The following is a 26,692-nucleotide window of genomic DNA, read 5'->3' as shown; positions in this document are numbered from 1 at the left end:
TAGTCCAGGAATATGGTTCCAGGACACCTTCTTTCCTGAAGATAGGAGCTCACCTTGTTGAAGTGGTCTCCGATGACCTGCCAGATGCGTGACCACTGCAGACGGATGCGGTTCATGTTGTAGTAGGAGATCTCTACTATCTTCTGCAGACTGAACATCCTCGGCTGGTGAGTAGAGGCTAGTTCATCCATGGAGACCGCACACAACCACCGCACAAAGTCCACTAGGAAAAGGACACAGGACAACATCAGTAAACGCACGCATTGCCAGTCAGATACACACACACACACACACATGGAGAAACACACAGATCCACTTACCAACTGCATTTCCATCCAGCCTTGTGGAACCAGTGAAGATCCTGCAAACAACAAACACAGGTCAGATTTACAAGACATGTACTTCCAAAAATCACATGGACATAAATGATAAAGAACAGATGTCTGCAGCCATGGATGTACGTTGAACATGTATCTCTCACCTGTCTACAGCCACCACCACGCTCTGAGAGCTGGTCTCTCCCACTGACTCCTGGATATGAGCCATCTGCCTCCTGTCTGGACCTCCCACCAGGGTCCCTGCAACAGGAAACCCATTTCAGACACACTATTTAACATATTATGCCTTTTAGCCAACACTTTAATCCAAAGTGATTTACAGTCAAGCGTGCATATATTTTACACACGGGTGGTCCCGGGAATCGAACCCACTATACTGTCATTGCAAGCTCCATGCGCTACCAACTAAGCTACAGAGGATAGGGTGTCCAATCAAAAATCCATCTTTGACCAATGGGTACAATGATATGTTGGGTAGATAATCCTCTAAGAAAACCAATGGTCCAAACCTCACGTCTCCATCATACCCCATTCAAAAGTTACTGGACTTTTTACCCTTGTAGGATGGCCAGAATTAGGGTGACTACATCAATGTAGTCCAGAGAAAATAAATTGGTTAAAAATCAGTCAAATTGCATCTCGCCAGCTAGGATGGATTCCATGCAAGAATTAAGGCCACTGGCTGACTGGCTGGCTCACTTTCCCAGTTTGAACTCGTCATCTTTCTTCTCGAATCCGCAGGATATAAAACAATATAGGAGGCAAGAAGGATATCGATTTTGACACACGAAATATAGTATTTTCATATTTTAGTATATACACGCTTTATTTTTATTTGAAATTCCAATTCTTTAAAAAGTTTTCCTTTAATGATATGTTAGAGAAAGACCCCACTGAACGATTTAGAACATGAATATACATACTTGTCTTGGTAAAATGTATGTCTATAACATAAGGAAGTGAAATTTCATCACCAAAGTGAGTTTTCACCCACTCTGGGCAGAGTTGGTGGACACCGTTTAGAGGACCACGTCTTCACACACACACACACACCATTTACACACTAACGGTCCCTGATTTTCAAAGCCCTGTGTGACCTACCCAGTCCCAGGGGCATGAACTCCTCTCCCCCGATTGGGAAACCCTTGATGCCGGCCTGACTGTCCCGGACCACTCCAGAGATGTAGCGTGTCTTCACCCCCGTGCCAATCAGCTGGGCCAACTCCAGCTGGCTGATACACCGCAGGATCTGCACAGAGAAACACAGGCCAAGGGTTAGAGGTCAGCCTCCATGTTCTGTTCATGACGTCTCTACCAAGTCAAGTGCTATGCTCTCCTTCCACTGGATTTGTTTGCATAGAGACAGACAGATATATGGGGTGGATATCTGACAGAAGAGGAGATGAGGGGCAGGGTTGGGAAAGCCAGGTTGGGAGAAGCCCTGACCTACCTCATGCCAAGAGTTGCCCAGGTAGTTTCCATCTGTGTGGGCCACAGTGATAAGGGTCTTGATGGTGTCAATGTTCTTCTGCTTCATCTCAGTGATGCTGGAGCTGGCTGTGAGCAGGGTGAACCGAGCTAAGGCTTGGACATAAGCATCCCTCTCCAACTGCACAGCGCCGCGAAGACACAGACAGACGAGTCATTCAAAGAAACACAGACAAAACAGGCTTTTCTAGGAGTTTCAAGTTCATGTTGAGCATAGAACCATATGTTTGATGGGGGGGTTAACAAAATGAATCCTATTCCACGTATAGTAAAGGGTGTTAGGATGATACATTCAATTATTTTGCTGTGGCCTCTGACCAGCATACTGAAGATACAGGTGATCCTGATGGCACAGCGGATCCCCTCCAGACACAGAGAGGCCACATCCTGGTCATCACAGTCCTGCAGCCCCACGCTGAAGGCTGCCAGGAGAGGGGTCCACGCCAACTGCAACACACACGCAGAGCACACACTTGAATCCTTTCCCTCCGCGAAGAGCATTGGTCATACAGCCACCTTCTGGCACACATTCACAAGCATTACCCATCCCAGCCACTGCAGATGGTGGTGCAGTAGTCCTAATGAGGTGATACTATAATAGTATATGCCATTTAGTCCATTCTTTTATCCAAAGAAACTTGCAGTCATGCGTGCATACATTTTACTTATGGGTGGTCCCGGGAATCGAACCCACTATCCGGGTATTGCAAGCACCATGCTCTACCAACTGAGCTACAGAGGACATAGTCACTGCGAGGGTGGCTCTCCAGTACCTTAAACATGGGCCGGACGTGTTCCAGGTGGGTGGCGCTGAAGAAGGGAGCCTGGGCGTGGCTCACAGCCTCCATCAGGGCCTTGGCTGTCTTGGCCATCTGTTCCATCTCCACGTTATATAGTAGACGACGCTGCTTCTCAGTGGCTACACCTGAAAAGAAAGAGAGTGCCTAGATTATCACATGACCAACACATACTCTTCACGGTAACTTGTGGCCTTACAATTCCCACTAAGCTGGGTGGTGTAGGTGTTCAGTTGATGATAATAAAGTTTTAGATCGTCTGTCACAGAGCCATATATTTAGAGCGTTAGGACATTGATGTTTCTGAATTCTGATGCATTTACATGACACTACAACATTCTATGGCAGACATGTAGGCTCACCATTAACATTAATAATACTTAACTTGTAAAGGGCATTTCCCACGCTCAATGCTAATAACACTGGGAATATTTAAACAATGCTTCATAAGTGAATGCCTAGGATGAGAACAATATTCCCAATTCTACAAGTTGTCCCAACTCTAAATATATCTGGCTCTGGTTTGTCATATCCCCGTTATCTCTACTTACTGTGCTTGCTAGTCTTGGGTGTGATAGTGTGCTCCTTGCTGTCCTTCATGGCGATCTTCTTGCCAGCGATCTCATCGTATATGGAGGACAGGTACTCCTCAGGCAGGTCCTTACTGTCATTGATACCACGGTTCATTTTGATGTACTGCTCCTTGGTCATTTTGTTCTTCACCTGTACAGGTCAAATAACGGTGAGGAACAACAGTGAATACAAATCACTGCAAGTGCGCGTATGGATAGATGAATAGGCTAAATAGACTGATTGGATGGTGTTCTGACCTGTGGACTGTGCAGGTCGGTGGTGAGCATGATGATGGAGTAGGCCAAGACGTAGGCTGTGTCTGCACTGGCAAACTCAGTCTGTCTGCAGGGGCAAGAGGTTAGGGCCAGTTGAGGAAACGGTGCTGCATCAGTAAACCACTGGAAATTACATAATGAATATTCAAAGAGGCTACACGTCCACGCAGTATCTATAATTGAGGATGTTCTCGATGACATGTTTCCAGAGCGTGTATGCAAACTCAACTCCTCCCCCTGCTGGTAGCAAACAGTCAATGACATGTCTCCCTTACCCTTGGTTACACTCCAGATATCGGGCAGCAAACTTCTCCATGAGCCTGTCAATTTTTTGGGCCTCTCCGGGGAGCCGGAAGCCCTCCAGGAAAGCCCTCAGAGCAGAGACAAAGTCCCGGCCACAGAAGTCCAGCTGGTCCACATAGCTGTACATCACCTCCTTGTTGAAACGCACGTTCTCCCCCAGGTACTCCCCCACCTGGGTCTAGAGAGAAGAGAAAGGAGAGATGGGGAAATGATGAAGAGCTGTGTCAGAGATAGGAAACTCTGACAAACCTTTTTATTTATGTATTTTATATAAATATAACCATGTAAGGTAGAACTAATTCTAATTTACAATGACAACCTGGCATTTACAATGAAGATCTTGCATCTACAATGACAACCTTTTCTCGTACAAACTCGAGTTCGAACACATCACAATAACTTCCTGTTGTTGCATACTCTCTAGAGAGGCTACTAAATCAAAGTCCTTCATGTTTGTACAGTGATACAAGGTTGTGATGAGGTGCTCACTGTGTCCAGGCGCTCCTCTTGGTGCAGAAACTGGGCAATGTCCTCTGCTGTGTTTCCCAGCATGCCTTGGTCTTGTAAGAACTGGACACCTCGCTTGGGCTTTTTGTTGAAACTTGAGAGATGGAGACAAATAATCTATGGCTACTACAGATATACTGTATAACTAGATAGGCAGTGTTAATTTTGGCAGCCATTTTAGATTTAGTCTTATAGTCTTGACTAAAATACTTTTTAGTCTTAGTCATATGTTAGTCATTCCATCCTTAGTTTAAGTTATCAGTCGACTAGTCAGTCATTTTAGTCACATTAGTCAGTGTATTTTCCCCCATTAAATAATTAATATTTAACTTCCATCATGTACACATTAAGATAGCCTGGTTCAACTAGGCCTACTATCCCCTCATATAGCTGGCACACTGCTATTGTGGTAGATTGTAACCAATGCCAGCCATGATTTACCATACAGGCTACAAAGCCTTGGCTACAGATTAAACAATTTAGGCATACAGAGCTTTTCCCCCCCAATCATAACCTAACAATGAGGGTAAATAACAGTGATTCCCTTAAAAATGGGAGAATATACAGTTTCCAACAATGTCAGAATTATTAATGTGATACTGATATTCAGGAAATAGCATAAACATTTCAAATCGGGGGGGTAATACAACTGCACTGGCATTTGCCGACCGCGAGTGTGGCAAAACAGATGAAAAACAGCACAGACGGAACAATACAGCTTATGTGATCAAAGCAAAAATAGCCTATGTGAAAGTAAGAGAGTAAACAATTGTTTCTAGTTGAGGTAGGTTACAATTGAAGTGTCCATGCTGTGCGAGTGACTGAAGTGAGCGAGTGACTGAAGTGACCACCCGGGAGCTGTGTGGGAGTCAGGCAGATCAGTTCAATAAGACCGCGTACCTTAAATCTGCCAATAAGAGGATTGCATTAAATATTCTGCATATTTGGACAAAACAGATGAAAAGGAGCTTCATGTCAAATTGAATGTGCATTAGTCTCATATGGAATTCTCGTCTAGTCACATTATTGCAGTGGTATAAAGTACTTAAGTAAAAATACTTTAAAGTACTACTTAAGTCGTTTTTTTGGGGTATCTGTACATTACTATATTTGACAACTTTTACTTTACTACATTCCTAAAGAAAATTATGTACTTTTTACTCCATACAATTTCCCTGACACCCAAAAGTATTCGTTACATTTTGAATGCTTAGCAGGACAGGAAAATGGTCTAATTCACACACTTATCAAGAGAACATCCCTAGTCATCCCTGCTGCCTCTGATCTGGCGGACTCACTAAAAACATATTTTGTTTGTAAATTGTCTGAATGTTGGAGCGTGCCCCTGGCTGTCCGTAAATAAATTAAAACTAGAAAAATGTGGCCGTCTGCTTTGCTTAATTAATATAAGCAATTAAAAATGATGTATACTTGTACTTTTGATAGTTAAGTATATTTAAAACCAAATACTTTTACTCAAGTCGTTTTTTACCGGGTGATTTTCACTTTTACTTGAGTCATTTTCTATTAAGGCATCTTTACTTTTACTCAAGTATGGCAATTGGGTACTTTTCCCACAACTACATTTTTGTCACCTAAAATTAAAACTCATTTGTGACAGTTTTTTTCACGGCATCTCGTCTCAGTATCGTCATTAGCTTTCGTCAGGAAAAATAGGTGGTTGCCGAATATTTTTCGTCAGTTATTGTTGACGAAATGAACACTACCTCCCAGACTGATACTGTATATAGACAGAGTAGAATAAATAAAGTCAAAGGGAAGGACAAAGAGTGTGAGACTCACAGCTCAATGCCGTGCTCGATGACATCCTTCTGTTGTTTGATGACCTCATACTGTTCTGGGTGGTCAGGCTGGGAGGACTGGACACTAGATGACATGGTGGAGTCCAGAGAACTGACGCTGTCTCTACGAGACGCCAGGTGGTCAGGAAGCTTCAGCTCCGGACCCTCACCATCTGACGGCCGCTCCTGGCCTGGGTCACACACAGAAGGGTCAAGATACACACTGTTTAGGCTGAGAGGTGCAGCTAGACACACACACACACACACCTGGGTTTCCGTTAGCCGTTAATTGAAGGCTTTTGACCGGTAAAATAAAATCAGATAAATACAATTGTAGCCGGCCAACTTGTCCAGGGATGCATGTCATAAATTTTGATTTTGCGCTTCAGCACCATTGTCTAACTCCTTGCGCACTGCTTTTACGTGCACACACCTGCTGCTGAGGAAAGAGAGAGCGAGGAGCCTTGGGTACTGTTGATTTTCAAGATGGAGGCCTAATGAAAGTAAGATCGTATGCCAATAGTGAAAAGCCTAAAAGGGGAATGTCCTCCATAAGTACAAGTTTTAATATTGTAGTGGACAAATATGACAAGAACGTTGGTACGGCCAAATGCAGGCTACTGTGCAGCCCGCTATTTAGGTAGGATGCATTTTTTAAACTTTATTTTTTTCCCTAATATTTATAATGATTTGTTTCATAATTATTGTATATCATATCATTGTTATTATTGTAGGCCCATGTATTAATCTAAACCATTTCTTTAAATATGCAAGAGGTATTGTTTTTATTCAGTTGATATATTTTCGTTGGCTAAATTAAGTTTGAACTGTCTGTGTCCTCCGTATTTAATTTGAGATAAGTTATAAGCCTGTTGTAATATAAATAGCATTAGCTTATTGCAGTCATTTGTTGGGTACGGTAGGCACTAGGCTTTCTTGGTAATTGCTGCAATATAGCGTGTTCAAAACTTTGGTGAATGTTTAAACCAGTTTGAAAGTGTTTTGTTTCATTCTGTTGAGTCTTTTTCTTTTCACAAATTATGCTCATATTGTAATGTTGCGTTTGCCGCAATATAAGATCCTGCTTGTATTTTCCCTTTTAACAATGGCAAGACTTAGTTTTTATATGAATCTAATAAAGTTTAGAAACATTTGTGAAGGTGTGATGTGGCTATTAGCCTTTTGTACTGCAGGCCTATGAAGAACTGACTCCGACAGTTGAACTTGAGGTTGAATGTTGTAAGCCTACCAGAGTAACTCCTATAATCTAACAATATAATGCTTTTCCTTAAAGCCTATACATGCAATGCCCTGATGCATTTAGTGCTCAAATCTCCAAGCTGAACCGTGAAGTGGACAATTGTTTTAGTAAAGTAAAAAAACATTAGGCTATACATTCTTGCATATGCTACACAGACACACAAGGTAGTGTTTTTATTATTTGTTAAAGGCGGTTTTTAAGGACATGTAAAATGTGGCTCATTTGGTCAATATCCCTCATTTATTGATGGTGCGGACGGATGTCCTGAGTTACACACCCAATGCAAATTTCCCAAATGTCCGATAAATTGAAATCTTCCCAGTCATTTGTCCGGCACAACATTTTCCTAACGGAATCCCTACTAGACACACACAATGCTCATTACACTCACCGAGGTTGGCCTGCAGGTTGGGGTTGACATACATGTCTCTGCTCCACTCCACCATGCATTTCAGAATGGACACCAAACACTCCAGACCCTTCTTACGCAGACTCAGCTCCTGCAATATGTCTCATGTTAACCGGTCTGTCACATCATTTACAGAGCTCAAAAATACTTCCTACCCCAGAGAAACAGCTAAACGACAGACAGAATCCAAGCATGATGTCAACATATTTGAGGTAACCTGTAGAGGGGTCATCCCCAGCTCCTGGCCACTCCTCCCCATGGCAATCTTAGATAGATCGTTCACCAGCCGCTCAAAGATGTTTGCAGCGTTCAGGTCACAGTCGTAGTTTACGTAGATATCCACCACACACTGAGCATCTGGGGGTGAAGGGTTTGAAGATGGGGGGAGTGAAGATAAAAATTTGGTGTATGTACGTTACCGTTCAAAAGTTTGGGGTCACTTAGAAATGTCCTTGTTTTTCATGAAAACATAAATGAAATGAGTTGCAAAATGATAGGAAATATAGTCAAGACGTTGACAAGGTTGTAAATAATCATTTTTAATTGAAATAATAATTGTTTCCTTCAAACTTTGCTTTTGTCAAAGAATCCTTCATTTGCAGCTATGACAGCCTTGCAGAACATTGGCATTCTAGTTGTCAATTTGTTGAGGTAATCTGAAGAGATTTCCCCCCATGCATCCTGAAGCACCTCCCACAAGTTGGATTGGCTTGATGGGCACTTCTTACGTACCATATGGTCAAGCTGCTCCCACAACAGCTCAATAGGGTTGAGATCCGGTGACTGTGCTGGCTACTCCATTATAAACAGAATACCAGCTGACTGCTTCGTCTCTAAATAGTTATTGCATAGTTTGGCGCTGTGCTTTGGGTCATTGTCCTGTTGTAGGAGGAAATTGGCTCCAATTAAGCGACGTCCACAGGGTATGGCATGGCGTTGCCAAATGGAGTGATAGCCTTCCTTCTTCAAGATCCCTTTTACCCTGTACAAATCTGCCACTTTACCACCACCAAAGCACCCCCAGACCATCACATTGCCTCCACCATGCTTGACAGATGGTGTCAAGCACTCCTCCAGCATCTTTTATTTTTTTCTGCATCTCACGAATGTTCTTCTTTGTGATCCGAACATCTCAAATGTAAAACTTTTTTCCAATCTTCCTCTGTCCAGTGTCTGTGTTCTTCTGCCCATCTTAATATTTTCTTCTTATTGGCCAGTCTGAGATATGTTTTTTTTCTTTGTAACTCTGCCCAGAAGGCCAGCATCCCGGAGTCGCCTCTTCACTGTTGACGTTGAGACTGGTGTTTTGTGGGTACTATTTAATGAAGCTGCCAGTTGAGGACTTGTGAGGCATCTGTTTCTCAAACTAGACCCTCTAATGTACTTGTCCTCTTGCTCAGTTGTGCACCGGGGACTCACACTCCTCCTTCTATTCTGGTTAGAGACAGTTTGCTCTGTTCTGTGAAGGGAGTAGTACACAGTGGTGTACATTTTGAGCCTGTAATCAAACCCACAAATGCTGATGCTCCAGATACTCAACAAGTCTAAAGGCCAGTTTTATTGCTTCTTAATCAGAACAACAGTTTTCAGCTGTGCTTACATAATTGCAAAAGGGTTTTCTAATGATCAATTAGCCTTTTAAAATTATAAACTTGGATTAGCTAGCACAATGTGCCATTGGAACACAGGAGTGATGGTTGCTGATAATGGACCTCCGTACGCCTATGTAGATATTCCATTTTTAAAAAATTGCCCTGTCCAGCTACAATAGTCATTTACAACATTAACAATGTCTACACTATAGTTCTGATCAATTTGATGTTATTTTAATGAACAAAAAAAGTGCTTTTCTTTCAAAAACAAGGACATGTCTAAGTGACCCCAAACTTTTGAACGGTAGTGTACATAAACAGCAATGCACACTAAATGTGTCCATCAGGCTTGTGTGCGTTTTTACCTGCACATATCCGTGTGAGGGTCTGAATGACCATCCACTTGTGTTCAAAGGAGCTGGATGATGTTTCCAGGATGGTCAGGAAAATCTCCCTGAAAAACACCTGGGAGAGGTAGGGACAGTGATGGTGGGAGTGAGGAAATTAAAATTGGTAAGTAGTTGCATCAGTAATTTTTATTTTCCATTCTATGTTGCCTATTTTGAATTGAGTATAAGGACTCAAAATCACAGATAAAATATATAAATCCTGTATCCCGAACCTCGATCTGCATCTTGAGGTGGACTTTAAAGTGGGAGAGCAGGGTGAGGAAGATGGCGAGGGAGAGCTCAAACACCTCGGGCACAGAGGACACCCCGTTCTTGGAGAGGGCCACACACAGGTACTGCTTGATGGCATTGACAAACATCTCGTGGGTGCGGAATACGGGCCCCGCCCCCTGGAGCACAGACAGCAGCAGCTGCAGAGACACCACTTTGGAGCGCAGCTCATGGGACCTGAGGAGAGGGAGAGATTAAGGGGAGAGAGAAGGAGTTAGACGGGGAGAGGAGAGAGACGGGAAAAGGCAATGAAGAGGGTAAATGAGAGTTGGAGAAAGGAGAGACGACAAGGACATGGGAAAGAGCCAAAGAAAGGGAGATTGTGGGAAGTGTAAATAAATATTCAACAGTTTAGTATATGAATGACTTATACAGTTTATAGCCTTAGTACAATACAGTTATTTAGGTTTAAATAATAGCACGTCACTGTGGAATACGTTTGGATGCAGTGATCAGGCTCAGCTTTCATTTGCCTATTCAGACTCCCAGCCTTAGGGTTTTAGATTACAGCAACTGAAGAAGCCCAGTCACAAATGTAAAACCTCCAGCAAACCTGGGTATACTGATCTTTAAAACGGTCTACATACCAAGTGGAAGCTATTTACAGTGCCTTGAGAAAGTATTCACACCCTTTGACTTTTTCCACATTTTGTTGTTACAGCCTGAATTTAAAATGGATTAAAGTTAAACGTTTTGTCACTGGCCTACACACACAACACCCCATAATGTCAAAGTAGAATTATGTTTTTAGAAATGTTTACAAATGAAAAAACAAAATGTCTTGAGTCAATAAGTACTCAACCCCTTTGCTATGGCAAGGCTAAATAAGATCAGGAGTAAAAATGTGTTTAACAAGTCACATAATACGTCGCATGGACTCACACTGTGTGCAATAATAGTGTTTAACATGATTTTTTAATGACTACCTCATCTCTATACCCCACACATACAAAGATCTGTTAGGTCCCTCAGTTGAGCAGTATATTTCAAACACAGATTCAACCACAAAGACCAGGGAGGTTTCCAATGCCTCGCAAAGAAGGGCACCTATTGGTAGATGGGTAAAAATAATAAAAGCAGACATTGAATATCCCTTTGAGCATGGTGAAGTTATTAATTACACTTTGGATGATGTATTAATATACCCAGTTACTACAAAGATACAGGTATTCTTCCTAACTCAGTTGCCGGAGATGAAGGAAACCACTCAGGGATTTCACCATGAGGCCAATGGTGACTTTAAAACCATTACACAGTTTAATGGCTGTGATAGGAGAAAACTGACGATGGATCAACAACATTGTAGTTACTTCACAATATTAACCTAAATGACAGAGTCAAAAGAAGGAAGCCTGTACAGAATACAAATATTCCAAAACATGCATCATGTTTGCAACAAGGCACTAAAGTAAAACTGATAAATATGTCACACTTTTGTCCATGAATACAAAGCGTTATGTTTGGGGCAAATCCAACAACGCATCAATGAGTAACACTTCATATTCTCAAGCATGGGGGTGTCTGCATGGTGTTATGGTATGCTGCACAGGCAAAATCCTAGAGGAAAACCTGGTTCAGTCTGCTTTCCACCAGACACTGGGAGACAAATTCACCTTTTAGCAGGGTTGACATACTTGTCTAGTCAAGATAGTGTTTTATTTTGTATAAATATTTTTCTTCCACATTGACATGAGTATTTTATGTCAATCATCGACAAAAAAAGACAAATTCATTTGAATCCCACTTTATAACAAAATGTGAAAAAAGTCCAGGGGTGTTAATACTTTCTGAAGGCACTGTATATAGTATTGTGTAGAGAAAGCCAGGAGAAACTTGGAGTTGGATTAGGTGATGAGAACAAGGGAGGAGTTGTGCATTTGAACAGAGGGGAAACTGGGGCTGAAGGACTAGTGGATCATGTCTCACTTTGGGTCAGGGGGTCCGTCTGCCAGGGGCTTCATGGAGAGCTTGCAGAGGGAGCGGAAGACTAGGAAGGCGTCTTTCTGCAGAATGTGGGAGAAACGAGCAGTGTTCTGGCCACCCTGCATAGACTCTGCATCCTAAAGACAGAGAGCAAATAACTAAACAGAACAGGCTTAAGCTATACAACGCAATTGTCAATATATAACTAAACTACCAAAACTATGTATAATGCATAGGGGCAAAAATAATCACAAATCACTGTTTTCTCCCATAGAACCTTTGATGTGATCCATCCTCATTCCACGGATAAGAGCTAACTCACCAGGATGTCTGTAGAGGACACTGAACCACGGTCATCCATAATGCCGTTCATTTGGTTCGTATCTGTCCTGGGTCTAGGGGGCGCCACCATGGTCTGCTCAGGCAGATGATCCCCTTCTGTGTGGAGAGGTGGAAAAGTCCAGTCAGATACAGGTGTGTAAATGATAGACCAAGACAAGCCCTGATTAACAAACTCTGTCCAATCACACCACCTATGGTTACAACCAATGACTAACCCGGTGCGGTCTGGGGCTGTGGCTCTGGTTCAGGTGCTGGAGCCACTTCCTCTTCCACCTCCCTCGTTGGTTGCTCCGTTGGCTTTGAATCAACTTCTGGTTTCTCCTCCTCTCCTACTTCTGGTTTCTCCCCCTGCCCCACCTCATGCCCTTCCTCGACTGGCTGTTTTACTGTTGTTGGGGTCTCTGAAACTGGATCTTCAAAAACTGTTGATGAGAAAAGAACGTGTCAAATGAATGAGGATGATGTAGGCTTCCGAAATGTCATGCAATAGAAGCATATGATCGACGCCAAGTATAAATATACTCAAAGCCAATACCTGGAGGTGGTGTCTCCTCCCTTTTCTCCTCTGTAACAGCCACATCCTCCTCAGTCCTGCACTCCTCTGGTTGGCCATTGACGGAGGGTGTGTCTGGGGCCAGGGGCGTGGTATGGAGGTCTGGGGTGCTGGCCGCAGGAGAGGGGGTCCCGCTTAAGTCTAGGGTGCGGTCTGACCGGGGGGAACCACACATCCGCCCAGGGGAAGTGAAAGGGTTCTGATGGGGCAAACACAGTCTATCCTTCTCCTGCTCGTGAGACTCCAGAGCCTGTATAGATGCAGGGAGATGGACAGACAGGTCATGATCAATAAAACTAGCCGGAACACCAAACAACATGTAAATAACATCCAATGAACAAGTCAGCCAGTCGGCTAGGAGACAGTTAACACACTGACAAATACACTTATGGAGAAATTATTGAGACACAAGGAAGGTCTCCATTTCCAGACAATCAAGATTTTCTTTAATCTCCATTACTCAATCAGCTTGCTTTAAGAGGATACAGACCAGGGTCTAAGACGGAGTCGAGCGCTTTGTTTAGATGACTGCATGTATGAACAAGTAAATATGAGAGTGAACTGGGCTGGTCTGGACAGTATACTGACCGCCTGTGTCTCCATGCGGGTGAAGATCACATTGAGCATCTGTGTGAGCGTGGCCTTGGCGGTGGTCTGATTGATGAGGTTGCGGCTGGCCAGGTAGATGTTGTAACAGGTACGCACAGTCAGTAGAACAGTCCCCTCGTGGATCTCAATGTGAGGGGAGGTTACTGCAGTCAGGAGAGCCTGGAGGAGAGGGGGGGGGGGGGGTCAGAACAGTCAGGGGAAATAGAAGAAAATCATGTCTTGCACTACCTTTGTGAATTATAGATGTTCAAATACGGTAGGAAGACTGGTCAGTCCAATAAAACCTGTTATCAACAGTGACAATACTGGTGGCTTGTATGAACAAGACAGACTTTGGACCCTCAACTTTGGAGTTCCACTATGTGAAACTTAAATGAGCTCTGGTTATGCATCATGCATTCTGTACAGCCATAAAAGACAGATTTGCCTCCGGATATACCTGTAGTATCACAGTGGGGAATGGGAGGTGGGAAATAATGGGCAGCAATTTGTCCTGAGAGGCAACTAGGCTATATATGGTACATCGGTATAAATATGAGGCTATAAATAAAGGAGAGGTTTAAGATGAATGGAGTCCCTGACAGACTCACCTTAATAATTTGCAGCTGCACCCCCTCGTCTGTCTGTGGGCCCTGGAAACAGTTACAGATGGTCTCCACCAGCCGGTCGATAAGCCTCTTCCCTGGAGCACTACTGTCAGGGGCGTTGCCTGTGATGTGGCCATACGCAATGAGCTTCTGCAACAGGGGGGGAAAGGAGAGATGAGAGATTGCGGAGAATGTATGCATCTCTGATATTTAGGAGCACAACTCCGAGGAGTTGCACAACAGGGGTAACAACATTTGAACTTCTCCAACCAGTGGCACTTACAAGTAGGGACTTACAATTACCTTCCACCCACAATTGAGTCCCAGCTCCCTCTCACAGTTACACGGGCGTGTGCATACTTTAATGTGTAAACTTGAGGACCTGTTGGGCTGGGAATTGCCAGGGATGATACAATATCATCACGATACTTAGGTACCAACACGATATGTATTTTCGATTCTATATACATTTGGGGACCCGAGTGGCGCAGTGGTCTAAGGCACTGCATCTCAGTGCTAGAGGCGTCACAACAGACCCTGGTTCAATCCCGGGCTGTATCACAACCGGCCGTGATCAGGAGTCCCATAGGGCGGCGCACAATTGGACCAGCGTCGTCCGGGTTAGGGGAGGGTTTGGCCGTCATTGTAAAATAAGAATTTGTTCTGAACTGACTTGTCTAGTTAAATTAAATTTAAAAAATAATATGTATTGCGATTTGATACTGTAGTTTTATTTGCTATGAGACTCGAAAATGAGCTCAGGTGCATCCTGTTTCCATTGATCATCACTGAGATGTTTCTACAACTTGATTGGAGTCCACCTGTGGTAAATTTAATTTATTGGACATGATTTGGAAAGGCACACTCCTGTCTATATAAGGTCCCACAGTTGACAGTGCATGTCAGAGCAAAAACCAAGCCATGAGGTTGAAGGAATTGTCCGTAGAGCTCCGAGACACAGATCTGGGGAAGGGTACCAGAAACATTTCTGCAGCATTGAAGGTCCCCAAGAACACAGTGGCCGCCATCATTCTTAACTTCTTATGGCTTGGGGGCAGTATTTCGACATCTGGATGAGAAGCATGCTAGGATATACATATAATTGGTAGATTTGGATAGAAAACACTGTAAAGTTTCCAAAACTGTTAAAATAATGTCTGTGAAGATAACAGAACTGATATGGAAGGCGAAAACCTGAGGAAAATCCATCAGGGAAGTGGGATTTTTTTGATGTGGGCATTTTCAATTGAATGCCTATAGAGTATCTAATGGGTTAGGACCCAGATTGCAGTTCCTATGGCTTCCACTAGATGTCAACAGTCTTTAGACATTGTTTCAGGCTTGTTTTCTGAAAAACAAAGAAGAATGAGACCTTTCTGTCAGTGGACTGAGGAAGATTGCAGAGCTGGTTTGCGCGCGTGACCAATTATGCGCCCTTCGTTGTTTTTCCTTTCTATTGAATACGCTATTGTCGTGACGTTGTATTAGTTAATGTGACGACTGCTGCTCATCGAATGATTAACGGTTTATAATTGCGTGATTAAATGAATTAAGCAATGAATCAAGCAATTATTAACTCATTAACCTGGGGCACCATCGGAACATTGTTTTGATTGAGTTTCTATTTCCCAAATTAACTCAAAGGATATCAGAATATCGATTACAACAGTCGCTAAATTAATCAATTTCCTCTACAGTCTCATAATCTGAACGTCGTACAATCCGGGAATCTGCACGGACCCGGGCTTTACCACTGAATTTACCACACCAATCTTAGTTGATTATTTATTTACTAGCAAGCTAAAATGATGATAAAAATACACATACACAAAACACAGTCTAGCTATTGATTAGGACTTAGTATAACGGGCCAACACACTATGGCGCTTGTTACCCAAAATGGGGATTTTAAAGAGAGAGAAATAAAGGAAGTACACGAGAGAAATATACATTTGGGTTCATTTGTCAGCCATGCTTATTTAAAATTAGCCTTGCCCCGAACTGCCGCTCTTATGGGTCAGAATATAATGATGTAATTACGTGTTGGAGGTCTCAGGTGGGAAGCTCCGCGTGGGTCGTTTAGGCTTCTAAATGACGCACTTCTCCGGCGCAACTCTCTGGTTGTCCTCACGATGTCAGTGTCCTTCTTGGCTAAGTGGTCTGATCCTCACCCTTGATCGGAAAGGGGTCTTCTGAGGACAGACAGCTCTGTAGCTCAGAGCTCACAGCTTCGGCTCGAATGGTGTCGATACCACGATTCAATGGAGAGTGGAGGCTGGGTGGTTCGGCTTGAATTCACCCGCTTAGACACAGCTACTCGTCCGTAGCTCGTTTAGAAAAATATTTCTTTGTCTTCAACCTTGTGTTTCGTTTTGGGGTTCGTCGACTTTGTTAGACCTTAGCTGCAGCTTGGGGTCAATAGTCTCCTATGTTAATTCTTCACTCTCCTGTCTTATACCCTCGGGTCAGAAGTGGGTGTAACCGCCTTTAGGGCAATTCTCTGGGCGGACCAAGTAAAGGGGGCAAGGCTTTGGCTCTAGAAAATATCCAATTTTAGACACTAACTTCACATTTCATCTTTACCAAAACATTCTGTTTGATTTGGATATTTTCTACACAACGTACAATGTATAAACATCAGGCATATACTGGGAAAACTCTTAAAGGTACAATGTTTTCATAATAACGTCATCTCTTAACCTTTAAAAACGATACAAAAGTTTCTTACATTTTAATATTCCACCTCTCGTCATGACCACCATTGTGGCTGACGGAAACCATTGTTCCAAAGTCCCTTTATTGCATGTTTAATGTTCTGAGGCCAGTTCTCCATTGTTAGGACAAAGGAATTTCTCTGTGGCCTAAGTTTTATTATGGGCATGAGGTGTCATAAAACCCCCACATCTTCAGACCCCTAGATCTCTCCTCCTCTGTTGGGGGTTTGGGAGATAATCTGTAGGGTGGTGGTCTCCTGTACCCTGACCTGATCAGGACAGTCATGACACTATTGTCCGGTTGAAATATTACCGATTATTTAAACAATTGACAGCCTGAGGATTAATTATAAACATCGTTTGACATGTTTTCACAAACTTTACCGGTACTATTAGGATGTATTCGTCTGCATGTTGACCGCCTTTGAGCCAGTGGATTACTGAACAAAACGCGCCAACAAAACAGAGTTTTTGGGATATAAAGAGGGACTTTATCGAACAAAACAAACATTTATTGTGTAGCTGGGACTCTTGTAACTGCAACCATATGAAGATCTTCAAAAGGTATGTGATTAATTTTATTGCTATTTCTGACTTTTGTAATTCCTTTACTTGGTTGTAAAATGTTTGTATGCTTTTGTAAGCGGGGCGCTGTCCTCAGATAATCGCATGGTATGCTTTCGTCGTAAAGCCTTTTTGAAATCTGACAAAGCGGCTGGATTAACAATAAATTAATCTTTAAGCCGATGTATAACACTTGTATTTTATATGAATGTTTATTATGACTTTCTGTATTTTGAATTTGGCGCTCTGCAATTTCACCGGATGTTGTCGAGGTGGGTCGCTAGCGGAACGCCTGCGCCAGAAAAGTTAAACGGATGAAGTTTGGAACGACCAAGACACTTCCTAGTGCTGGCCGCCCGTCCAAACTGAGCAATCGGGGGAGAAGGGCCAAGAACCCGATGATCACTGACAGAGCTCTAGAGTTCCTCTGTGGAGATGGGAGAACCTTCCAGAAGGACAAACATCTCTGCAGCACTCCACCAATCAGGCCTTTATGGTAGAGTGGCCAGACTGAAACCACTCCCAAATAAAAGGCACATGACAGCCCGCTTGGAGTTGGCCAAAAGGCACATAAAGACTCTGACCATGAGAAACAAGATTCTCTGGCCTGAATGCCAAGTGTCACGTCTGGAAGAAACCTGTCACCATCCCTATGGTGAAGCATGGTGGTGGCAGCATTATACTCTGGGGATGTTTTTCAGCGGCAGGGATTGGGAGACTAGTCAGGATCGAGGCAAAGATGAACGGAGCAAAGTACAGAGAGATCCTTGATGAAAACCTGCTCGAGCGCTCAGGACCTCAGACCCAGCCAGAGACCGGACTTGAACCCGATCGAACATCTCTGGAGACCTGAAAATAGCTGTGCAGCAACGTTCCCCATCCAACCTGACAGAGCTTGAGAGGATGTGCAGAGAAGAATGGGAGAAACTCCCCAAAGACAGGTATGCCAATCTTGTAGCGTCATATCCAAGAAGACTCTAAGCCGTAATCGCTGCAAAAGGTGCTTCAACAAAGTACTGAGTAAAGAGTCTGAATACTTATGTAAATGTCATTTCAGTTATTTTTTTTTATAAATTAGCAAAAAACTTCTGAAAACCTGTTTTTGCTTTGTCATTATGGGGTATTGTGTGTAGATTGAGGGGGGGGAAACTATTACCGTAAATTCCAGACTATAATCCGCAACTTTTTTCCCACGCTTTGAACCTTGCGGCTTAAACAATGACGCGGCTAATATATGGATTTTTCCCGCTTTCAATTTTTTTTCTCTCCAAAAAAACACATTCTGTGACGTGCTCAGTTTTTTGGCGGCATGAAGCTTTCATTAGACCAATGAAGTTGCCGAACGGGTTAAGGTCAAACAACTTTTTTGTTTACTGTTTAGATTAAATTGAGCGCTCTCAAACTTCCCATCATTCTGATTACGGTAGTCATTTTGTCACCCTCATCATGGCAAAGACACGGAGAAATGCATATGATGCAGCTTTCAAGTTGAAGGCGATTGATCTGGCTGTTGGAAAAGGAAATAGAGCTGCTGCACGGGAGCTTGGTCTTAATGAGTCGATGATAAGACGTTGGAAACAGCAGCGTGAGGAATTGACTCAGTGCAAAAAGCTTACTGCAAATTTTTTATTTTTTGTTACAAGCCATGTTTCGTTAAAGCCTATTTATTTTTGTTACAAGCCGTGTTTCGTTAAAGCCTATTTATTTTTGTTACAAGCCGTGTTTCGTTAAAGCCTGTGTAAAGTTAATTTGTTTCACTGTACCGGTAGGCACCTGCGGCTTATAGACATGTGCGGCTTATTTATGTTCAAAATAAAATAAAAAAATTAATTCAGTGGGTGCGGCTTATATTCAGGTGCGCTTAATAGTCCGGAAATTACGGTATATCAATTTTAGAATAAGGCTGTAACCTAACAAGGGATCGGAATACTTTCCGAAGGCACTGTATCATCCAAAATAATATCCCAATGTAACTTCTTCCCCCATCACTACATACCTGTAAGCAGTCCAACGAGGTGCTGACAATGCGTGGGGACTTAGATTGACAGGCAAGCTCAAAAGGTAGCACATATTTGTCAGCCTCGATGTAGTTTGCTCGGGGCGGGACCACTGTGCCATCTCTGCAGGCCAAAGGAAAGGTAAATGGCAACATGAACTATAACCTTAATATTTATGCACTGTAAGTTGCTCTGGATAAGAACGTCTGAAAAATGACTAAAATGTTAATGTAATACAGATTAAATCATGCAGGCCTCAGGACATTACTAACTTAAAAAGCACTAATAACAGTGGTGACTGCTTAATAGGTGCATAAAACCAATCACTTGCCCATGAAATATAAATATAAAAGATGGAAAGGGTTTGGAACTTACTTTTGCTTCTCAAGCTCGATTTTAATTTCATCTGTGAAGACAAAAGAAACAAGATTAGCGATGTCCGAACATTTACCTTAAAGCGACAATCCGCAGCTAAACAAAGTGTACACCCTGCCTCAGTTTTAGTAAAACGCTGAGGGATGGGCCTGGAGAAATGTAACAACTCAAATTCAAAGACAGAGCTATGGATGCAAGGACTGACCATCCAAGATATCAAAATGATAGTTTAAGGCATGTTTTGATTGTAAATGTAAACAATGTTACAAACATTGGCATAAACCAGGCTTATATTTTGGGTTCTGGTGGGGTACGACAGTTCAACTAAGCTCATGAGGCATTCACAATTCATATTCAAGAATCAATGTGTATATACACTACCATACAAAAGTTTGGGGTCACTTAGAAATGTCCTTGTTTTTGAAAGAAAATAAAAAAGTTTTGTTCATTAATATAACATCAAATTGATCAGAAATACAGTGTAGACATTGTTAACGGCAGATTTTTTATGGAATATCTACATTGACGTACAGAGGCCCGTTATCAGCAACCATCACTCCTGTGTTCCAATGGGACATTGTGTTTGCTAATCCAGGTTTATCATTTTAAAAGGCTAATTGATCTTTAGAAAACCCTTTTGCAATTATGTTAGCACAGCTGAAATTTGTTGTTCTGATTAAAGAAGCAATAAAACTGGCCTTTTTTAGACTAGTTGAGTATCTGGAGCATCAGCATTTGTGGGTTCGATTACAGGCTCAAAATGGCCAGAAACAAAGAACTTTTCTTCTGAAACTTGTCAGTCTATTCTTGTTCTGAGAAATGAAGGCTATTTCATGCGAGAAATTGCTAGCTTGCAGCCTATCAAGCTAGCTTGAACACAGCCCGCGACTCGGTTAGCCATTGTGGCTGGAACTGTGGATTTTCCCGGGCTTGTGGCTGTCTAGACCCCTGCTTTTTGTTGTTGTTGTTGTTGTTGTTGTTGTTTTCAGTCTTCCCTGTGACCTGCCCTGTCTGGAACTGCAAGGAGTAACAGCGTAACCTATGTTGTTACCATGACAAAGACCAAAACCGGTGGGAGTACCGTTGAGGAGAGTGGTGTCAATCACAGGTGAAGGATCTTTTAAACTTACAAAAACAGTTCTACAAGCAGTTGTTACAACAAGAAAATAGCTTCCAGCATCTTGTCCAAATACTGATGACATCAACTAATAAAAGAATGGACGACCTGACCAGAGGACCAGGACCTGAAGAACAGTTCACAGTTCACCCAGGGTCAGCTCGAGGAGTTTAAACAGGACAACGGCAAGAAGACAGCACTTATTTAGAGAGCACATCAGTTCTGTATGGGAATTCATTATAACAATGACAGAGAAATGACTTATGTGGATGATGTTAAAAATATTTGTTGATGTGATTAATAAAAAGCATCCAGACCCTGCACTTGATGAATTGCTTCCTCCAATTATTGATAAACATGCACCTGTTAAGAAACTGACTGTTAGAACTGTTAAGGCTCCATGGATTGATGAGGAATTGAAAAACTGTATGGTTGAAAGAGACGGGGCTAAAGGAGTGGCTAAAAAGTCTGGCTGCACATCTGACTGGCTGACTTACAGCAAATTGAGAAATTATGTGACTAAACTCAAAAAGAAGAAGAAACTGTATTATGAAGCCAAGATCAATGATATGAAAAATTGTAATTACTTTAAATGAAATTAAGGGCAGAAACTCCATCTTTCATCCAATCAGATGGTTTTGTGATGAATAAGCCATTTGATGTTGCCGATTATTTCATTGGCAAAGTGGGAAAACTTAGGCAGGAAATGCTAACAACGAACCATCATACTCACGCATACTTAAATGAAAACGAAATCTCCAAAATATTGTTACTTTTTAAACAAAGCAATATTATTATTAATTCATTTAGAATATCTAAAAGAGGCTTTTATATCTACGTTTTTTTAATATAATTCTAAATTAATTAATAATAATAATATTCCTTTGTTTAAAAAGTAACAATATTTTGGAGATTTCGTTTTCATTTAACCTAGAGTGAGCGAGAAAAAGGCAATTCTTGAACATGGGGTGAGACATTCTCACTAATTTGTAAATAAAGCCAGTTTGTTATTTAGAATTCTTTATTTCCGGAGAAACCTAACTTGATTATTTAGCAGACATCACTTGCTTATAGCTGGCTTGATGAAAACGAAGTCCATTTCGTCTGTTCTCTGGTCGCAATGTCATTTTTTTAGATAACACAGTTACCATTCAAAAAGCAGCTGTTTAAGGGTGGAGTTTTGGGCGGGGTGAGGAAAGGTGTGACTTTCAGGTTACAATATGCTATAAGTATACAGCAGATCGCCGATTGTCCTCACTTTGATTATGCTGTACAACATACTGTAGCACTATGACCAGGATCTCTATTCATTTATTAACTGAGCATAGGGCTTAGGGCTTTAAGGAGGATCGGAAAATCTACTGGAGATATTTCAAAAATACTGTTAGACTTGGGGATTTTGGTAACGGACAGTGCTATTCGCAAACACTATCATCAGATGCCCGTTTTACGCCAAACTCGAAAGCCCAGGAAAATAAACAGGTACAGTAGGCGACAATACTGTAAAGTAGGCTAAAAATGCTAAAAATAACGCTTAAATAAATCGACTGTTGGTCTTTACTGTATGCTGCACATTTTTACATTGCATTACATTTCCATCGACTCACTGATGAATGAAGATGATGAGCGGTCAGCAAAGGTCATCTGGAATCTGCTGGCATCACGGCACAACATCAACATCGCTCTAATCACAGTCAGAAGACAGTTGAAGAAACTTGCGTGGACTTTTGGAAAGGCTCGGTAAGAAAATGATATATATATATATATATATATATATAGCTCAAAAAATTAAAGGTAACACTTAAACAACACAATGTAACTCCAAGTCAATCACACTTCTGTGAAATCAAACTGTCCACTTAGGAAACAACACTGATTGACAATAAATTTCACATGCTGTTGTGCAAATGGAATAGACAACCGGTGGAAATTATAGGCAATTAGCAAGACACCCCCTATAAAGGAGTGGTTCTGCAGGTGGGGACCACAGACCACTTCTCAGTTCCTATGCTTCCTGGCTGATTGTTTTGGTCACTTTTGAATGCTGGCGGTGCTTTCACTCTAGTGGTAGCATGAGACGGAGTCTACAACCCACACAAGTGGCTCAGGTAGTGCAGCTCATCCAGGATGGCACATCAATGCGAGCTGTGGCAAGAAGGTTTGCTGTGTCTGTCAGCGTAGTGTCCAGAGCATGGAGGCGCTACCAGGAGACAGGCCAGTACATCAGGAGACGTGGAGGAGGCCGTAGGAGGGCAACAACCCAGCAGCAGGACCGCTACCTCCGCCTTTGTGCAAGGAGGAGCAGGAGGAGCACTGCCAGAGGCCTGCAAAATGACCTCCAGCAGGCCACAAATGTGCATGTGTCTGCTCAAACGGTCAGAAACAGACTCCATGAGGGTGGTATGAGGGACTGACGTCCACAGGTGGGGGTTGTGCTTACAGCCCAACACCGTGCTCTTCACAGATGAAAGCAGGTTCACACTGAGCACATGTGACAGACGTGACAGTCTGGAGACGCCGTGGAGAACATTCTGCTGCCTGCAACATCCTCCAGCATGACCGGTTTGGCGGTGGGTCAGTCATGGTGTGGGGTGGCATTTCTTTGGGGGGCCGCACAGCCCTCCATGTGCTCGCCAGAGGTAGCCTGACTGCCATTAGGTACCGAGATGAGATCCTCAGACCCCTTGTGAGACCATATGCTGGTGCGGTTGGCCCTGGGTTCCTCCTAATGCAAGACAATGCTAGACCTCATGTGGCTGGACTGTGTCAGCAGTTCCTGCAAGAGGAAGGCATTGATGCTATGGACTGGCCCGCCCGTTCCCCAGACCTGAATCCAATTGAGCACATCTGGGACATCATGTCTCGCTCCATCCACCAACGCCACGTTGCACCACAGGCTGTCCAGGAGTTGGCGGATGCTTTAGTCCAGGTCTGGGAGGAGATCCCTCAGGAGACCATCCGCCACCTCATCAGGAGCATGCCCAGGCGTTGTAGGGAGGTCATACAGGCACGTGGAGGCCACACACACTACTGAGCCTCATTTTGACTTGTTTTAAGTACATTACATCAAAGTTGGATCAGCCTGTAGTGTGGTTTTCCACTTTAATTTTGAGTGTGACTCCAAATCCAGACCTCTATGGGTTGATAAAAATAATCAATGGAAATCCAATTTGTGTGATTTTGTTGTCAGCACATTCAACTAGGTAAAGAAAAAAGTATTTAATAAGATTATTTCATTCATTCAGATCTAGGATGTGTTATCTTAGTGTTCCCTTTATTTTTTTTGAGCAGTATATCAACACACATACATACACAGTTGAAATAGGAAGTTTACATACACTTAGGTTGGAGTCATTAAAACTAGTTTTTCAACCACTCCACAAATTTCTTGTTAACAAACTATAGTTTTGGCAAGTCGGTTAGGACTTTGTACATGACAAGTCATTTTTCCAAAAATAGTTTACAGACAGATTATTTCACTTATAATTCATTGGATCACAATAGCTTGGCTATTAGACAATACTTTAGTAAAGGTCGAATAGTCTATTGTTCAGCTAATAGCCCATCCTAGAAACGTTGTTAGCAGAATTCACAGCCTGCCACGCTTGCGAAAAACTAATAATAATACTTTTTCCCCTTGTTAAAGATTCCAAATGATAGTGTTTTTAGCCACAATCGGCCCCAACCCCAATTAATACATTTGGGCACAGACAATAGCGTGCTGGACTTCGGGCCAGAATGTTGAGGGTTCGAAACCTGCTCCCTGCTTGTTTCATTACATTATTATGCCGTTCTCAGAGCAAATAGCCTGGATTGTTACTCCCATCTCATTCCTCGCCCTCTTCCACATGTCATTCTCAGCCTGAATGGCTCGCTTGTGGGCGTGCTGGCAGGATATGGCAGCACCTTCGGTTGTGCATCAAGAATTCAGCTTAGCAAGTTTGTATGAATGTCTGGTTATTCACAGGCAAATAGTAATATGCTCTAAACCGCTCTGGTGCCAAACTTTGCTGCCCTGTTTTCAATCGTCCACATGCCTGAGAGAACCTCCTCAGATTAATGCAGATGAAGGGAGTTAGATATGCATAGGAAGTGTAATGTACTGTTTTTCCCCCCTGTATATATGAATTAGAAATCAGCCTTTACTTAAATCATGTTTCTAGTCTATTGCATAGTTACAATGTGAAATCATTGATGTCCCAGGAGCGGTAAACACTTGAAGTGTTTGTAATACATACATGCAGACACAGCATCATTCAAAGAATGAAGTTTGATACACCTGGTATTGGATATGACTGAAAAAAAAACTAGCCAAATAGCGATTTTCGTAAATTAACTTTATGACAAAAAATATGCACAATGGCTTGTCTCTACAGGGATAGCCCCCTTTTTTCAATTTTCGCCTAAAATAACATACCAAATCTAACTGCTTGTAGCTCAGGCCCTGAAGAAAGGATATGCATATTCTTGGTACCATTTGAAAGGAAACACTTTGAAGTTTGTGGAAATGTATAATTATGTAGGAGAATATAACATTAGATCCGGTAGAAGAAAATACAAAGAAAAAAACCAACCAGTCTTTTAAATACCAACATCTTTGAAATGGAAGAGAAAGGTCCCAGTTCTAGCCGTCACTCCGGTTGTAATTCCGATGGTGTCCACAAGATGGCAGCAGTGTATGTGCAAAGTTTCAGACGGATAACTTGAAGTATGAGCGTTCTCCATGACATTTAGTGTGAAGTCACCCAGGTACATTTGGGCAAATCGTGAAGGAGACCGTTGCATTCATATTACATTTTTCTGCAAGAATATTGTCAAATCTGTATACTTGGACTGATTTAGCTTTTCCAGTATTAGTAGCCATATTACAAGTTCAACATTTGCAAAACAACCAGTTTTCATAACTTCATAACTCTGAATATTCGTATAATTTTTGTCCAAAATGAAAAGGCATACTGTAGTACAAGGTTAGTAGCTACATTTTACGACCGATACATGGTTTCTGGATACTCTCGTAAAGCCAAGCTCATTGGCTATCTAGCTAGCTCTGTTTGTCCCCGATTGGTGCTTAATTTGACAAAGTTAGAGTCGTTCAAGTGAACACCGCCCGCGTCATTGGCGTGCCATGAAGGCGTCGCTCTCTGACCAAATATGGTGTCCTATAGGATATACCTCACCCCTAATGATATAGTGAAGTCTCGTTACGTTCTAGGATCTCTGAGGAATACATACGAATGCGTTTTGACCGGTTGAAACAACGTTTAGGGTGAGATTTTCACTGATTCCTTTCTTTGCAAATTGAACGAGTGGAAATACAAAATCGATCATGCATGCTATATTGACCTTTTTAGGATATGAAAAATTATTTTATCTAACAAAACGACACTATGTTATCTCTGGGACCCTTTGGATGATAAATCAGAGTGTAAGTACACATTTCACCTTCAGAACCTATCGCGGTGAAATTTTTTGTTAGGAGCTCTCAAACAATAGCATGGCATTTTTTCGCAGTAATAGGTACTGTAAAGTGGACAGTGCAGTTATATTAACAAGAATTTAAGCTTTCAGCCGATATAAGACACTTATATGTACCGACATTTGTTGCTTCTCTAAAATCTGCAATCTTGACACAAGGCGCTGCATGATTTACAAGTGTCCCGTTGACGGGACGCCGATCCCTAACACGGAACCCAAACCGTCTGCGCGCGTGCAAAAATGTATTTTGTCCCCCTACACCAAACGCGATCACAACACGCAGGTTAAAATATCAAAACAAACTCTGAACCAATGACATTAATTTGGGGACAGGTCGAAAAGCATTAAACATGTATGGCAATTTAGCTAGTTAGCTTGCACTTGCTAGCTAATTTGTCCTATTTAGCAAGC

General features: G+C 42.3%; 1 protein-coding gene across 2 annotated transcripts in view; it reads right to left on the bottom strand.

Moving 5' to 3' along the window:
- Nucleotides 1–26,692, bottom strand: part of arfgef2 (ADP-ribosylation factor guanine nucleotide-exchange factor 2 (brefeldin A-inhibited)) — a 38,539-nt gene that overhangs the window by 6,663 nt on the left and 5,184 nt on the right. For both annotated transcript variants that reach the window (XM_029719573.1, XM_029719574.1), the window contains exons 2-25: nt 19,690–19,720; nt 19,314–19,437; nt 14,043–14,189; nt 13,432–13,611; nt 12,826–13,093; nt 12,506–12,712; nt 12,271–12,386; nt 11,952–12,085; nt 9,968–10,202; nt 9,711–9,810; nt 7,971–8,110; nt 7,736–7,844; nt 6,085–6,274; nt 4,264–4,375; nt 3,747–3,952; nt 3,454–3,538; nt 3,175–3,346; nt 2,600–2,751; nt 2,145–2,273; nt 1,789–1,947; nt 1,440–1,587; nt 482–578; nt 321–361; nt 54–223 (exon numbers count right to left, since the gene is read on the bottom strand). In XM_029719573.1, coding sequence (XP_029575433.1) covers nt 54–223; nt 321–361; nt 482–578; nt 1,440–1,587; nt 1,789–1,947; nt 2,145–2,273; nt 2,600–2,751; nt 3,175–3,346; nt 3,454–3,538; nt 3,747–3,952; nt 4,264–4,375; nt 6,085–6,274; nt 7,736–7,844; nt 7,971–8,110; nt 9,711–9,810; nt 9,968–10,202; nt 11,952–12,085; nt 12,271–12,386; nt 12,506–12,712; nt 12,826–13,093; nt 13,432–13,611; nt 14,043–14,189; nt 19,314–19,437; nt 19,690–19,720 — 3,452 coding nt within the window. The remainder of the gene's footprint in view (nt 1–53; nt 224–320; nt 362–481; nt 579–1,439; nt 1,588–1,788; nt 1,948–2,144; nt 2,274–2,599; nt 2,752–3,174; nt 3,347–3,453; nt 3,539–3,746; nt 3,953–4,263; nt 4,376–6,084; nt 6,275–7,735; nt 7,845–7,970; nt 8,111–9,710; nt 9,811–9,967; nt 10,203–11,951; nt 12,086–12,270; nt 12,387–12,505; nt 12,713–12,825; nt 13,094–13,431; nt 13,612–14,042; nt 14,190–19,313; nt 19,438–19,689; nt 19,721–26,692) is intronic.

This window comes from Salmo trutta, chromosome 28 (assembly GCF_901001165.1).
Source record: "Salmo trutta chromosome 28, fSalTru1.1, whole genome shotgun sequence".
Taxonomy (NCBI): Eukaryota; Metazoa; Chordata; class Actinopteri; order Salmoniformes; family Salmonidae; genus Salmo; species Salmo trutta.
Note: the sequence above shows the minus strand (reverse complement) of the source record. Positions and strands in the feature narration are given on the sequence as shown.